General features: G+C 36.7%; 1 protein-coding gene across 2 annotated transcripts in view; it reads right to left on the bottom strand.

The window, feature by feature from the left end:
- The window catches only part of LOC105060277 (uncharacterized), a 35883-nt gene extending 25715 nt beyond the window's left edge, over positions 1-10168 (bottom strand). Inside the window, exons 1-14 of one of the 2 annotated variants that reach the window (XM_073251600.1) lie at positions 9592-10168; positions 9071-9509; positions 8664-8918; positions 8368-8580; positions 8121-8252; positions 7696-7825; positions 7559-7605; positions 7374-7475; positions 7135-7242; positions 4546-4688; positions 4057-4151; positions 3858-3939; positions 3694-3745; positions 3519-3599 (exon numbers count right to left, since the gene is read on the bottom strand). In XM_073251600.1, the coding sequence (XP_073107701.1) occupies positions 3519-3599; positions 3694-3745; positions 3858-3939; positions 4057-4151; positions 4546-4688; positions 7135-7242; positions 7374-7475; positions 7559-7605; positions 7696-7825; positions 8121-8252; positions 8368-8580; positions 8664-8918; positions 9071-9509; positions 9592-10100 (2388 nt within the window). In that variant the 5' untranslated portion in view covers positions 10101-10168. The remainder of the gene's footprint in view (positions 1-3518; positions 3600-3693; positions 3746-3857; positions 3940-4056; positions 4152-4545; positions 4689-7134; positions 7243-7373; positions 7476-7558; positions 7606-7695; positions 7826-8120; positions 8253-8367; positions 8581-8663; positions 8919-9070; positions 9510-9591) is intronic. The other variant, XM_073251601.1, reaches the window with a different exon arrangement.
- Positions 10169-14868: the final 4700 nt, after the last annotated feature.

Genomic DNA, 14868 nt, shown 5'->3' with positions numbered 1-14868 from the left:
GTCCTAAAAAAAATAGGAGATTTCCTCCGGATGGAATGAACTTGAAATGCATGACCAAAAGGTGCCAGCTTATCAAGCCAATAAGGTCCTTGACAACAGGACCAAATGACCTGGGATTGAATCCCACCTTCGCCAGGATTTGGGGGGTTAGGGATACTTGGCAGAGGGCTACCCCATTGTGCAGCTCATTTGCCCACAAGCCCTTCTATTAAGAAAAAAGGAAAGGAGACAAAGCATTACCAGCAAGGCAAGTTCCTATCCTACCAATCAACTATCTAGTAGTCTAGGTCTTCTATCGAGACTTTCCTGCACCTAAATTTAGTAGTGCATGAAAATTTGGCACTTGAGACTTATTGGCTAACTAGAATCTTCTACCTGGTCCTAGTGTAATGCATCCCCTTCAAAATTTTCTAGAATCTTGAACCTGCACCCTTTTCCAAAGTTTTTTCTCACTTCAATTGTTCTTAAAATATCTGCTTCCCTGCATCTACATCCGCTTCCAGTATTGGAAAGTAAGAGCTGAGAGCCGACAATATGTAGTTCTTAGAGTTCAATAGAGGCTTTCTTAGCCTTCTACAAGTAGTACAGCAAATGATTTTTGGCAAGTCAAGCATCGTTATCTTATCCCCACAACTAAATTATACAATATGATATTCATGAACATAAGGCTTTTTCTTTTGCTTCTCACTTAAGGATTCACTTAGACATTACATGTGCATAATGGAACATCTTATCGAAAGGTCAGTAAAACCTCAACCACCTAACCACGATCAAATATTGAATAGTAGGTGTTAAGATGGACCAAGGTTTAAAATATTGGTACTGAGCCTTATAACAATTTTGTCTCAAGTCAATATAGTACCAAAGCACTACCATCCTGACTCTTGGAATGGTCTGGCATTCTAGAATAGTACTAGGATGCCAAAACCTTTTTTGTTCTATTTTCTCGTAACTATTTTTGCCCTAAATGAGTATTTGAGTAAATATTTTTTTGTTTGTTCAATTCTTAACTCTCTTCTCCTTCCTTTCTCTCCCTTTCTCTCTTTCCCTCTTGCTTTCTTGATCTCTATCTGCACTACCCCATTGACTCAGCCAAACAGAAAGAGAGCATGGCCTCCCATCACTCTCTCTCTCTCTCTCTCTCTCTCACACACACACACAAACACACGATCCATCAAGCTAGTTGGTTGATACTTGGTATCCATAAAACCAGCCTCAGTATAGATCAGCCTTGATCGATTTCAACTAGGATAGGTAAAACATTGTAGCCCATTAACGGAATGTCCAGCAACTATCCCGGGTTCCATTTTCTTGTCAGAACAGTACAATAGCAATGGTATCATATAGTTTCAGCAGGACCTAAGTCCTTAAGGTGAACATTAAAAAAATGCTGAGATTGCATTCCAGCCAAAGTTACAAGTTTGTTGGTCCTTCCTCAAAAGAATTGTCTATTCACTCATTGATTAGAACAAAAAGTACAGTTGATGTAGCAACTTAGGGAATGAGCTGTTTATGCATAGAACGGCCTAGGGGATGAGATAGGTTAGGGAACACATATTTGTTCCTTACTGTTTTATCACAGCAACCAACATAGAAGGGATCAGTTTTGTAGATTGAAGGGAAAAGGGAAGCATCCTAGGCCTTAGTATTGATGTCAGGAAGAACTTTCTTCAGGTTTTAGGATTGAAGCAGAAAGGTTGGTGTTGACCAATAATCTAGTTTTAGTATATGTTTCAGATTTCAACTGATTAACATAGAGGACTAGATGAAGCAAGGGAAGAATAGAAAGGGAAAAGAGAGAAGGGGAAGGAAAAGAAGGCATCGGAGAGAAGAGGGAAGAGAGTAGAGAAAAGAGATAAACTTTCTTTCTCCAAAACACAAACTCATACCTTACAACTCATGACTCAAGTCTATCCTTTTAGTTATTTCCTACACTACATTTATAGCCTACCTTCACTTGGAACTAAGTAAACAAATAAAAAAAAGAGCCATGTAACCTGGTATCTTTAAACAAAGATAAACTCAATAGATGATCAATCGTGGAATGCCAAATAACATTGATGCTCCAATATGTTCTGTTAACGCTACTAGCAATTGGATGAGCACCATGATCATAATGATAGAAAATTTTCTCCATGATCCAATTTCTTGACTGCATCAAAAGTTATTATACATTTGGCATTGGCTATTTGACATGAGATCACCACAAAAAATAGCTTTGGTTGACCTAGGGTTTCCTTAATGGTAGTTATTAACTTTCTTGAAAGTAACTAGCTTTTGAGGAGGAGGTAACTACTTTGTGACCGATAAGGTCCAATTTCACTATAGTTTCAATATCATATTTATGGGTTTATTCTATCTTTCCCACAAATCAAATGTAGTATTTGATATTTTGATGGTCTTGTTGCATGTTTAAGCATTGGATTAAGCCATTGATGCGAATTATTAACTAGATATTTTAATAATATTTGATATTTTGATGGTCTTGTTGCATGTTTAAGCATTGGATTAAGACATCCATGTGAATTATTAACTAGATCTTTTAATAGGCTTAGTTTTGGATAGTGCAGACAAGATAGAATTTAGTATGAACACAACTTGTAAGGGGCTCAAAAAGGGTTTCCTTGCATGTATCAAAACTTATAAAGCATTGGTATTGCTCCATTAACTTCTTTAAACAAAAATAAGGAAATAATGGCTAGCAACAAAAACAAAAAAAGGAATCAAGCATGTAGATTAAGATATAGCAGAAAAGAAGAAAACAAATCATATGTGCATAAATTCATGTGAGATGTAAAATGCTAGTGGGTGCAATCAAACCATTTCATGGGAGCTTGCTGAAAAGAAAGGATAAGAAAGTGAATAACAAATGACCTGAATTAACCAGATGAGCTAAAATGTGAGCCATAGTTCCATTATCTTATCTCACTTTGTTTTTTACTCATAAAATGATAAGTTTCTTATAGCAAGAAAGCATCTAATGAAAAGAGGAGGAAAATTTTGGAGCCAGGGGAGGGAATAGATGGACAAGCACAATATCTACACTCGTGTAGTTGAAACTTGAAAGCAACACCACAACACAATCTGTAGTTGGAGACGTTATGCTCTACCTTGAAACGCTATCCTTTCTTTTGGTGAAACCCATAGCTCAATCCAGTAAGAAGTTGCACAAAGCGATTTGGAGCAATTTTCACAGAATATGAAGGTTGGATGGGAATCATTTGCAAACTAGCATCCATAAGCCAACCATAAATATCATTTCAATTTTCATGAAATCAATTGATGGGGTTTTCCACCTTTCTTCTTGGGAAAAAACAAAAATATGTGGAATAGGTGTTGTTGATTGGGTCTCTGTGTATCTTTCAAATTGATCTTACAATGTAGGTATTTTCAATCTACAAACGATCCAATACTCTTATGAAGTCAACAACATCTTTCAATCCTTAAAATTATGACAGTGATAACCAAAATAACTCGAGGAAAAGATGATTATCTGGTGAGAGCACCATGCATCTTACCTTAGGAGAAGGAAGATGCAAAGGACAACCAAGAAGTGCATCAATACCACCAAGAGATCCTTGATTTGTCAACCTTTCAATCTTTGCACGGAGAGGGAAACAAAGAGTTCAAGTTTTTTTTCAACCATTCAAAGTGTAAAAACCTTATATCGAGGTCAAAGAAATCATTACTTACAGTGGATAATAATGAAAACTGACAAGGAAGAATTTGCAAAGAGGATGAACATCTGAAACCAACAATTATCAATGCTAGTGAGAGATCTGTTCTGAATTGCGGGATACAATTAAAGCTACACTACTGATGAAGAAAATCATACAATCATGAAGGTAAATCATTACTGTTGCAAGGAAGAGGAAAGCAATGACAAGATATTCAGGCATAAAGGAGATAGATCCCCATCCAAATTCATCCACAAGTATCCTGAAACAGAAAAAGGTCCATTATAAGTTAAGCCTCTTGCTCCCACTAATCAGAATATATAGCAGTTGCTAATGCTTAGTGCCGTAGCAAATTATAGTGCAAGTCCCAGTAACCAGCCTTCTATATCATTGGATAAGTCCTTCAACGGTAACTGGCCTCCCTCAAGATCAGCCAGAAACAGTGACTCAAACTCCCCAACATGCTTGCCAATCCTGAAGGACAAAAATTATCAATGTAAGTTATCCTTCTAAATCACATCCAGAACTCGTAAAAGAACAACCAGGCAAATCATCACAGAAACAGAAACATTTTGCTGTGTGGTTTCACTAAAACAGGTTTGAATAAAATCTTAAAAGAGTTTTTGAAAATACAAGTGTGGTTGCTTTTCATAAGCATATTTTGGAAAAGCAGAGAGGCCATAAGACTCACAAAGTTAGTTCCGTGGAAAAACATGTTCCTTTCTGTTTTGATGGAGCCTATTTTACAAAGAATCATGTTTTATTATTATATGTTTCCATAAAGCTCACAAACAACCAAATAGAGATTTTCTCTTGGAATCTTCAAAAGACATGACAAGATTACTTAGATTGTTAAAAACTCACACACCTCTCAATAAGTGCCGGCTGAAGAGTACTATGCTCCAACAAAGCAATCAGTTCATCATATAGAAGGACTAAGGGCCATCTCTCCAATTTGCACGAGTCTAAAGACATTTGCAGCAGTTCAAGAGCCTCTTCACAATTCGATTTCTGTATACGGGAGGTGCAACAGAATTGTCAGTGCAAATATCAGAATTGTAATTTTCTCTTTCTTTCTCAATGGAAAGCAGAAATTCCATCGTCCAGGATATATGATTGAGAAATGATTAAACCTGATAATATCATGATTTTCCTGCTGGAACAAGCCCACAGATCTTAACAAAGCGTGTATAACATTATGATGGTCTATACAGGCATCAATTGGACATCCAGGGGAAGTTCAGCAATAGTTCTAAGTTCAATGATGATATGCCTTTTTTGGTAAATAATGATGATATGCCTTAAATATGATAAGACTATATTCTGAATCATATGAGAGAGAGAGAGACTGGTTGATCTGGTTCACTGATTCTTAATCTTTCACAAGTTATCAAACAACTCGCTATCTGGGATATTAGATGGCTGAAAGTTTTGTTTGAGATAGATGGATTGAGTTAACTAAACTAGGGGTGTCATAGTTGATTGTGACTTAATAAGTGCAGAATTATTGAGAAGAAAGTATGACCTTTTCTTGTATAAGTTTCAAAAACATGTATTGAACTAACAAGGTTGCAATGGAAAAAATAAAAAAGAAGGATATGGATGATATTATCCATTGACATTCTCAAAATGATAACTCTCAAAGTCACATAAAGACCACATTATGATATTCTGAATGTCTTACAAGATGCAAATTAGCTGTGAACCCATGATTCCAAGACATTAATTCTATAAATTTGGTTAGAACTTGTAAGAACCATACGGGTGTGTATTTAGTCCTACATTGGCTATGCACTGGGTAGATCTTGGACATTTATACAGGATGAAAGAATCCAAATAATACCTTCCAACTAGCCTTCTTGGGTGAAATCCTCGATTGTTACAAAGAGCAAACCCAACTCATGGCCCATGTGGACTAGGGGACACTGCAGCATCAATCATTGGAACTGGCCATGGGCTGATCATGATGTTTGTAATTGGATTTGAATAGATTTAAATCCTTAGCCTAGCCAAGGATTAAAAGGGGAGAACGTGAAGACCATGCGGACATGTATTTAGTCCTACATTGGCTATGCACTGGATAAATCCTAGATACTTATACAAAACCAAGGAATCCAAATAATACCTTCCAACTAACCTTTTTAGGTAACCTAGGTTATTACGTAACTTCTGATGGAAAAAGAAAAAAATAGTGTGCACTACATATTCAAAAGGCCAAATTATGCTCATCCTCTGAACACCTTAAAACAGCTCTCACCTCATTTATTATTCAAATGCCAATAATCATTTCAAGACGATATATGTGACTGAGGATGCCAAACATGCCCAATGTCCTCAAGCAGAATGTTCGCAAAATTACAAGAAAAGCCTCCTATAGCACTACAGAAGTTTCCATTAGCTAACCAAAGTCGTTTATTATCTAGAAGATTTTGCATTCTTGATAATATCAAGGTATGTTGCTCTATTTGTACCTGTAATTTAAGGAGAAAAACATTAATTTTACTGTACATAGTGTTCATCAGTCATAACTGAGACTTAGCAGAGAGTTCTGTAGTTCATGAAACTGGTGGTTTATTTTGGAGAACAGAAACACTCAGATGAATATTTCACTTATAATGTAAGGAAAATAAAATAAGAACATGACCTTTCATGTGTTGATAATAACCTTATCACATAGAATATTTCCTCTCCAGTCCATTTCAGATTCTTGTATTACATGATAAAAGCAACCAAATAATAAAAGGTGCTGGCAAATGCAACATAGACAAGAACATCAAAAATGGGAAACTTCAAATTCATATGATAAGTTCCATCTAGTACTATGTGGAGGCTCAAAAATATCACCTCACGCTTGTGTGCATGCATGCCAATGTATATAAAAAAGATATTCAAGAAAATGAAAAAGTCATATGAGGCAATTGAGACTTATACTGATCCAGGCTTAAGACATTAAGTCTCCACCGAACAGGGTGGGCAATCTATGCTTTCATATCCCACATTTTTACAATCTAAACTTTCTATTTCTTGGTTCAAATTTTAAAGAAAACCTATTATGAAAATTCAATGGCATTGCTGACTTGGCAAAAGCCAGAGAGAAAATACAAGTACTGTCAAGTTGGTCAATTTGATAGAGTGCTTTAAAATATCAAACAGTAGATTAACAAAACATCCGTACAAAGTATTAAAACTATCTAATACTAGAAATAAATAATAATAATAAATACATGAGTCAAGGTTCGCCATCTCGGTACTGGACCCTCTACCAGTACCATCCTTTTATAGTATCGGTATACGATATGGACCAGTACGACAGTATCAATACGGTACGGTATGACATACTAACCAGTACAGTATGCCTGATATGGGCCAGTACGGCAAACACTGCCAAGAGTATTCTCACATTCTAGGATTGATGCATTTATCTAGGATGCTTGTTCATAATAACACATGAGCCGACCTGGGAAGATGAGAAATTTGTTGCAGCATTTACGTCCCCCAAAGTAGAAACTATCTTTAAAGTTCCAATTATTCCCATCTTTCTGTACTTATTATCTGGATTGCTAACCTGTGCATGTAGATGATGAACAACACCAAGAAAAACAAGTAAAGCAAAATTCATTTAACTATTCCTGCTTCCAACAGGAGAGAATGCAACTGAACAAAGTGCCATCTGAATCATGTTTTGTTTACCCATACCTGCTTCCTTACAATCATCAAAAGCTCATTTGCAATTTTAGAGCCAACTGAGTTAGCATTTGAGCGAGCAGATAATGCTAAATGACAGAAAACTTTATAGACCTACAATGTGGAAAGCAGTAGTATATCAGCTGATGGAGAAATAAAGCATGCTTTTGAAAGAAAAATTTCGAAAGATTTAAAACCTTGTGAAGATTATCCTCATGAAATCCTTCCAAGTAGTCCAAGATACCTGCATCATAAAAGATGATGACACTAACCTGTGGAATGCATGTTGTACTAGTAATTGCATATAAAGCTATAATTAAGCTATTCATAATACCATTTATATGAGAAGAAATTGGGATCAGCTCCTCAGAGTACTTTGATGTCAGCAAGATCATGGTTTCCAAAGCAGAACTAACTTCATAACCAACCCCAGAACCTATATGTGTGACTAATGCACCTAGAACCTGATTGACATAAAATAGAATTTAGAAATCTGTAACCATCTATTCATTTTTCTGAAGTTGGAACTAATAAATAATGCCACATCAACAGCATCTTGGACAGTTATGTGCAAGACAAACAGCACCTTTCTCTTTAACTAATTAGGTAAAATATATAATTGGGTGTGTATATTTCTTCTTGCTAAATTTATTGTTGTGGTGTCCAAGAAAATCTTAAGATATAAGGCTTCTGGATATGCAAGATAGATCCAGCCTTACTTACCCAATGGTGAAAGAGGTCATAAATGGTAATACTAACCTCTTGTCTTGAATAAGTATCAGTGAACTCTTCAAAGAGTGATGTGTACAGGTGGATGCCAAAATCTCTTGCTTGTTGTTCTTTGCATCCCAACAAGTACTCGCTTACGGAAAGAAATGATGAAAAGTAGCCCTGAATGCACAAAAGATACAGATGATAACCTCTTGTGAACAGCATGATCAAAGGTAATTTCTATGTGGTACTAAGCAATTTGAGAACAGAACTAGAGGGGAAGAAAACCCCTTACCTTTACTAATTCTCGGTGCCCGTGAATACATTGATCAAAAAGAGCTTCACGAAAGATACCTTCCACAATTTTCTTTTTGAATATTTTCGCTGCACTCTTCTGCAGGGAGCCTCCATTCGCATATATAAGCATAAGGAACCAGACATCAATGACCCTGTGGTCCCGTGGCTGGTCAATAGACTTCAGCTCTTTCAGAATAGCCTCACAAAGAATCTGTACTCAAACTGAATGAGAATGGCTCTGATAAATCAATATTCCAAAAGAAAACCCTAAATTGAACAAGCTCGATACAATACATTTTTAAATCGAAGACTTGATCTCAAAGCGTCAAGGATTGAGGCCTCAGTGCTATGAGCCAGCGATTTGCCCTTAAGCTTCTTGTTCCGGGCAGCTCGTGAATCAACCACTCCTACAAATTTTACTTGCTCACGAATCTGTGAGATTATCCTCCTAACATTTGTCGGGGTTGCAGAAAGTAGTAGGAACCTAAGTAAATGTGGCGTGTGCTCCCCATCAACCGTTCTAATGCAAGATATGGCAACGGTGACAGCCTTCAAGAATTTAAAAAAAGAAAGATAATAAAATTCAGTGAAACAACCAGAGCAGCAAGGTATGAGCACTAATAATTCAACCAAAACCAAAGATTCCAGGAAATAAAAGAACAGCAGATAGAGTAATAAAGAACTAGCGAAAGCTCTGAAACCTGCTCCTGCAACTGGTCATCCAAGTTCAGATCGGAGAAGGAGTCGAGTACCGGCACAATGACCTCCGAGTCCTCCTGCAGAATTCGCTCGAGGGCAGCAACGACGGTGCCATGGCTCTGGTCGCCAATGATCTCCGGAAGGGAACCAATGATCTCCTTCTTCAGCTGGGGAGGGGAGATGGAAAGAACATCCATCAGCTTCTCAGAGAAGCCCTCAGCATCAACAAGGAAATCCAGCCATCGGAATTGGTTGATGATGAGCCTTGCAACGTCATCATTGAGTGACAAATGGTCGGCGCCGGCAGCATCAAAGTACTCTGGGAGCTTCTCAAGGAGCAGCCGCTGGAGCGGGGGCTGGATTGGCGCCACCAAGAGGAGAACCCTCACTAGGCTCTCCCCTCTTGATGGGCCGCCGTCTTGGGAGGCCGGAATCAAAACCCTGGATCGAAAGGAAAGTAGGTAAATATTAAAACGAAACAAAAGAGAGGAGGAGGGGGAGAATGAGGGAATAAAGATTGGACCTTCGGAGGTTTTGTGGGTTTTGGACGTAGGAGGAGAAGCCGGAGAGGAAATGGGAGCGGAGGGAGGGCTCGCAGGAGAAGCGGCTCTCAAGGTGGCGGCGGATCTTGTGGGGGTCGGCAGGGAGGGAGGGAGGACCGTCGTGAGGGACACAAAGGGTGCATCCAGCGTCGGCGAGCAGCGAGATCATGTTGCCAATGTGCCGCTGGTCCTCCTCTCCTCCTCCTCCTCCTCCTCCGATCGCCTTGCCTTTACCTTTGCTGCCGACACTGCTGCTCCTGGGGGCGGCGGCGGCGCCAGTGGCGGGGGGAGTGGGATGGAGGCTACGGTCGCCGTGGGGGTCGGAGGAGGCGGGTTGGGGTCCGGGGACAGGGGCAGGCCTCTTGCGAGGGTTGGGAGGAGCGCTGCGCTGGAGGAAAACCATGCCTTGGCTTGGATGGTGATGGAAGTGCCGCTCGGTTCTTCCAGGGGATGGAGTCGATTCTTGAATAATGGGGATTTTGCCCGCCATTTGGCGCGCTCACTTCGTCCTTGGGGCTGCACAAGAGTTGGGCTGCTGGGCCTCTTCCTTGTCCACCCCCAGGCCGGACCCAGGACAGGTGCTATAGAATGAGGTTCCGCAGGACGCTATCTCTTGGCAGGGATGGAAACGAATGGGATATAAATCTACCCATACCCCTTTCATAACTAAATATCTGGTACCTATATCTATACCCATGCCCATCCCAAGTCGAATCGAGTCACATAAAATAAATGATGCAGGTCAGATCAGATCAGATAGATAAAATAATTAAATAGGATTAGATAAAAAACTTATCATACAAATATTTTAAAATAATTTTAATTTTAAAAAAAATAAATTAAAACTATATCAAGTTAGGTTCGGGGCAAGGCATGTCATTATTTGTATCCGACCCTATCCACTTCAAATATTTTATCTAGAATCTATATCCATCCTAGGTTTTAATCGAGTCGGGATGGGTTGGGTATTCAATATATCAACTTCCATTGCCATTTCTATTTATTACACCTAGCTATCCCAAATGTGAAATATATCTCGAAAATTTTATAGCTTCTAGTTCCGATGAATATTCTCAGAGCTCATGCAATGCACATGGCTAGGACGAGAGGAGAGAATGAAATGTACAACATGATGCGTAAGGGTAAGAGAGAAAAAAAGATATGTATGTAATGTGAAATCACAAATCAAAATAAGCACTTGAACTATGGTGCTTTTGGAGGAATAAAAATCATATGGAGCAACTACCAAAGAAAGAAATACAGGTAGACTTACGATTTTACTAATGAAGCCCTGCAACTAAAAGAAATATGACATCTTTTTTCCTTTTTAATTTTAGAATATGATTTTTATTAATACATACTACGTATCCATATTATACACATCAAGTAAATTAACCATATAACAAGTCAACATACATCTTTAGATAAATTGATATATAATTTCTAAAATATGATATTTACTGATATATAGTATATAATCATATAAAACATATTTAACAAATTAGTCATCTAGGAATTCAATACACATCTCCAACCAAATGGATATATATATAGTTTCTAGAACATCAGATGTGTTAGTACATACTATATGACCAAATGATATACATTCATTAACTTTTTGTCTTTTGATATATATCCAATAGTGATCCAGTATACATCTTCAAGTAAAATGATACATAATTTTCAGAATATATTTTTTACAAGAATATAGATCTGCTTTATATATAATTTCTACACGCTATATAGTATATACTCAAAAATATGATATTCTAAAAATTATATATTAATTTACTTGGAGATATATAATGGATTTCTAGATGACTAATTTGCTAAGTATGTATCACCTAATCATGTGCTATATACTGATTGATTTACTAGATGATTAATTTACTTGGTGGTATTATCTAGATATATATAGTATACATCAGTAAAAATTATATTTTGAAAATGAGGAGAAAAGAGAATGTCTTTTTTTTTTTAATCATAAGACTGATTACTCCATCAATAAGAGGAGCTTTTGAATTTTAAGTTCTTTACTTAAGATGGGCACTAGAAGAAATATGGCAAAATCAGAAGCCTGTCCATATTTTTAATTTTTTTCTACGGTGCTTACCCTATATAATTTTTTTTCTTTTAGGGAAGTTCGCCTTGTATGATAAATAGATAATTTTAAAAAAATAAACTCATTTTTTTAATTTCTAATATAATTTTTTTAATTATATAGTTGGTACCAATTTTTTATGCTTGACAAAAATGTCATTGATATTTTGAACTTGGATGTCATTGATATTTTGAACTTGGATTTTTCAAATGCCATGTTGATAAATACACACACTCTCTACCCCTATCCATTTTCTATCATTTTCTCCAATTTCTCATCATCTTTCTCTCTCTCCTCCTCATCCTTCTCCTCCTCCTCTTTGATGACTAACATTGTCGCTACACCATTAACTCTTAATCTACTTTTTGCCTTTCATAAACCATTCTCTTTCGTCTTCCACCACTTGTTAACCCTACTTGTGCTTCTCAGTATATCCCATAGCACCATCCATTTTCTTTTCTTTCTCTTATGATGTCCTTACCCTCTTGCAATCTTGGGCTGCCACCTCTTATGATCTCAAGTCCTAGCAAGTTATTTTCCTTTAAAAAAAAAAGGAAGTGGAAAAAGAAGGGCCTGACCATCATGGTCTTTTTGATAGCATCCATGGCAAATATGTTTACCCCACACCTTCTCTATATATACCCATCATCTTCTAAATAGCAAATCCAACCTCCTCTATTACTTGGACTGCTAACCTCCTTTATTTCATCACAATTCAAACTCTCCTATTCTGCAGAAACTTATGAATGACCTAGTTGGAGATTGTTTTGATACTTATGCAAAAAAAACTTGCTAATATTTGCAAATAATTAAAATAAATAAAATTTAGAAAAGGAAAAAAAATGTATGCCTAGAATAAAATGTGGAGGAACACTACCTTAAGAATGAAATCATTCTTTTACATAGGTATCCGATGATAGGATGTCAAGCCTTAGCTTGCTTGTCGACTGTTGAGGCTTTGACATTGGCCAAAGGATGTCTAGGAGAGAAGGGAGAAGGTCTAGCAAGGATTGTAGTTGGAGGTGGTGAGTGAAACTAGAACAGGTGATATGGAATATGGGTAAATCTCAATGATTTCTCGATGGAATTAGGATGACAATAATGGCATAATAGAGTAGGTTAGGAGGGAGGGGGAGAGAGAAAGAGAGAGTATGAGAGATGGAGTCATAAATGCACTAGTTACCTCTTCTCTAGCAAGATTTGGCTATGATCTCAGCAAGTATAGTGACAGCGGTAAAGCAATGAAAAATTCCAAAGAGTATGAAAGAGAGAGAAAAAGTGTTGCTTGAGTTGGGGATGACTATCCTTTTGGGTTAAGGAAGGATTATATAAAAATGAAGGATAAGTTTCATAGCCTTTGACCATGTCGAGAATGAGCCAAAGTTGGTTTCCTTCTCCGATTCAAACAAGGTTTACTTATGGGAGTAGACTACTTTGATACCAAACTGAGCTAGTAGGCTAGGTCTTATTCTTGTGGTAGGTTGAGCCTCACAAGTTGCTTTAAAAATTCCTAAACATAATCAATTGTATACTTTTTCTCTAATATTTGTTATATACTTAGCTCCAACAAAATCATAAAACCTAAATCTTCAATTTCTCTCCTTAAGTGTAATATCAAAGTTATTTTATATTAACTTTACAATTTGACTCCCTCATCATCACTTATGATGCTTCATTGGTGCTTTAAAAGTACACAGATTTTAACTATTTTTGAACTTTATAAAATGTATTATGATTTGAAAACTGGTTTCATGATGTTAGGTTGCAATAATTTTTAAAATTTAGGTAAATCTTCTATCAGAAATATAGTTGGAAAGGACTTCTACCCTATGATTTAGGTAATTTATTGAGCCCCTTATTCTATTCTATGAATCACTGCTTGCATTTAGATAGTTTTTTGAAAGTTTGGTCAGATTATATTCTATTATGTTTTCACAATGATTGTTACACAATGACTGCTTGTCTCATGGCTTTATATATAGACTGATGAATGGAGAAAGTGCACAGAGTTTATGCACCTTTCAAGAAAGAGATTTGCATATTTTGCTAATTTTATTTGTTAGTGAAAAAATTGTATAAAATACAAAAGTATATGATCAATTATGGAACTAAAGGATGCCCAAGAAATTTGTTTAAAAGGGCAATAAATTAATTATAGGAAGATGAAGCCATCATTTCTTGATGCCAACAGCTAGTGACAATATATTGTTGCCCAGCTAGACAACCCAAGAGAGGAGATGAATTAGATTTTTCAAAAATTAAAATAAATATATGATGATTTTTCAAACAAATCAAGTGAGATACTGTGAATGCACAAAATTAAGGTTTGCAAATAGAAACAATGTTGCTCCAAGAATTAATTTTGATGATCGTAAACTATTTGAGGAGACTACTAATGAGTTTCTTATCTTTAGAGAATATTTTTGTAATATTTCAGATAGTCCAAAAGATTGGATTTAAAAAGCTTCATCAAGTGTGTCAAAATTGAAGTTTCTGTAAGTTGGAGAAGTTTTTGAAGTCTTTTCAGAGTGTCAAATTGATTTGAATCCATTTGAGAGCATTTGAAAGTATTCTGATAAGTTTCGAATCTTAAATACATGAAAAATTGGATTACAACAAAATAGAACGACCCATCTGAGTCATCCCCTTGCATTGGGTAGCCGGCATACTTCAATTTGACTCATGACATGCAGTGGGACGATCCAATTGGGATGACCCATGTAGTGGGATGACCCATCTGGGACGACTCCTGAGATTCTAAAACCAAAATAGAAAGCTGAACTTTCTATCTAGCCAAATGAGACATCCTATGAGACTTTTCGGTCATAGTGGGATGATTCATTCTGGACGAGTTCGTAATGACTAGTTTTCAGCCCATTTTTGATGCATTTAATGTACATTAAATACTCTTCAATGGCTCTAAACCAACTCTAAGATATTTTCAAGGATAAACGATGACTATAAATGCTCTCTTGAAGTGAAAAATTACAAGGTTAAGCAAGCATTCAAGTTCAAATCCGAGAAAAGCTCTATCAGCCCTAAAGAGAGAAATAGAAGCATTTAATCACTTCACCAACCACTCTCCAGTAGTAATCAAGTATAAAATTCATTAAGGATATTCAGTAAAAGCTTCTTCCCCTTAAGTATTGTATTTCTA

This window comes from Elaeis guineensis, chromosome 2, assembly GCF_000442705.2.
Source record: "Elaeis guineensis isolate ETL-2024a chromosome 2, EG11, whole genome shotgun sequence".
Lineage (NCBI taxonomy): Eukaryota > Viridiplantae > Streptophyta > Magnoliopsida > Arecales > Arecaceae > Elaeis > Elaeis guineensis.
The sequence above is the reverse complement of the archived record's forward strand: the minus strand, read 5'-3'. Positions and strand labels throughout refer to the sequence as shown.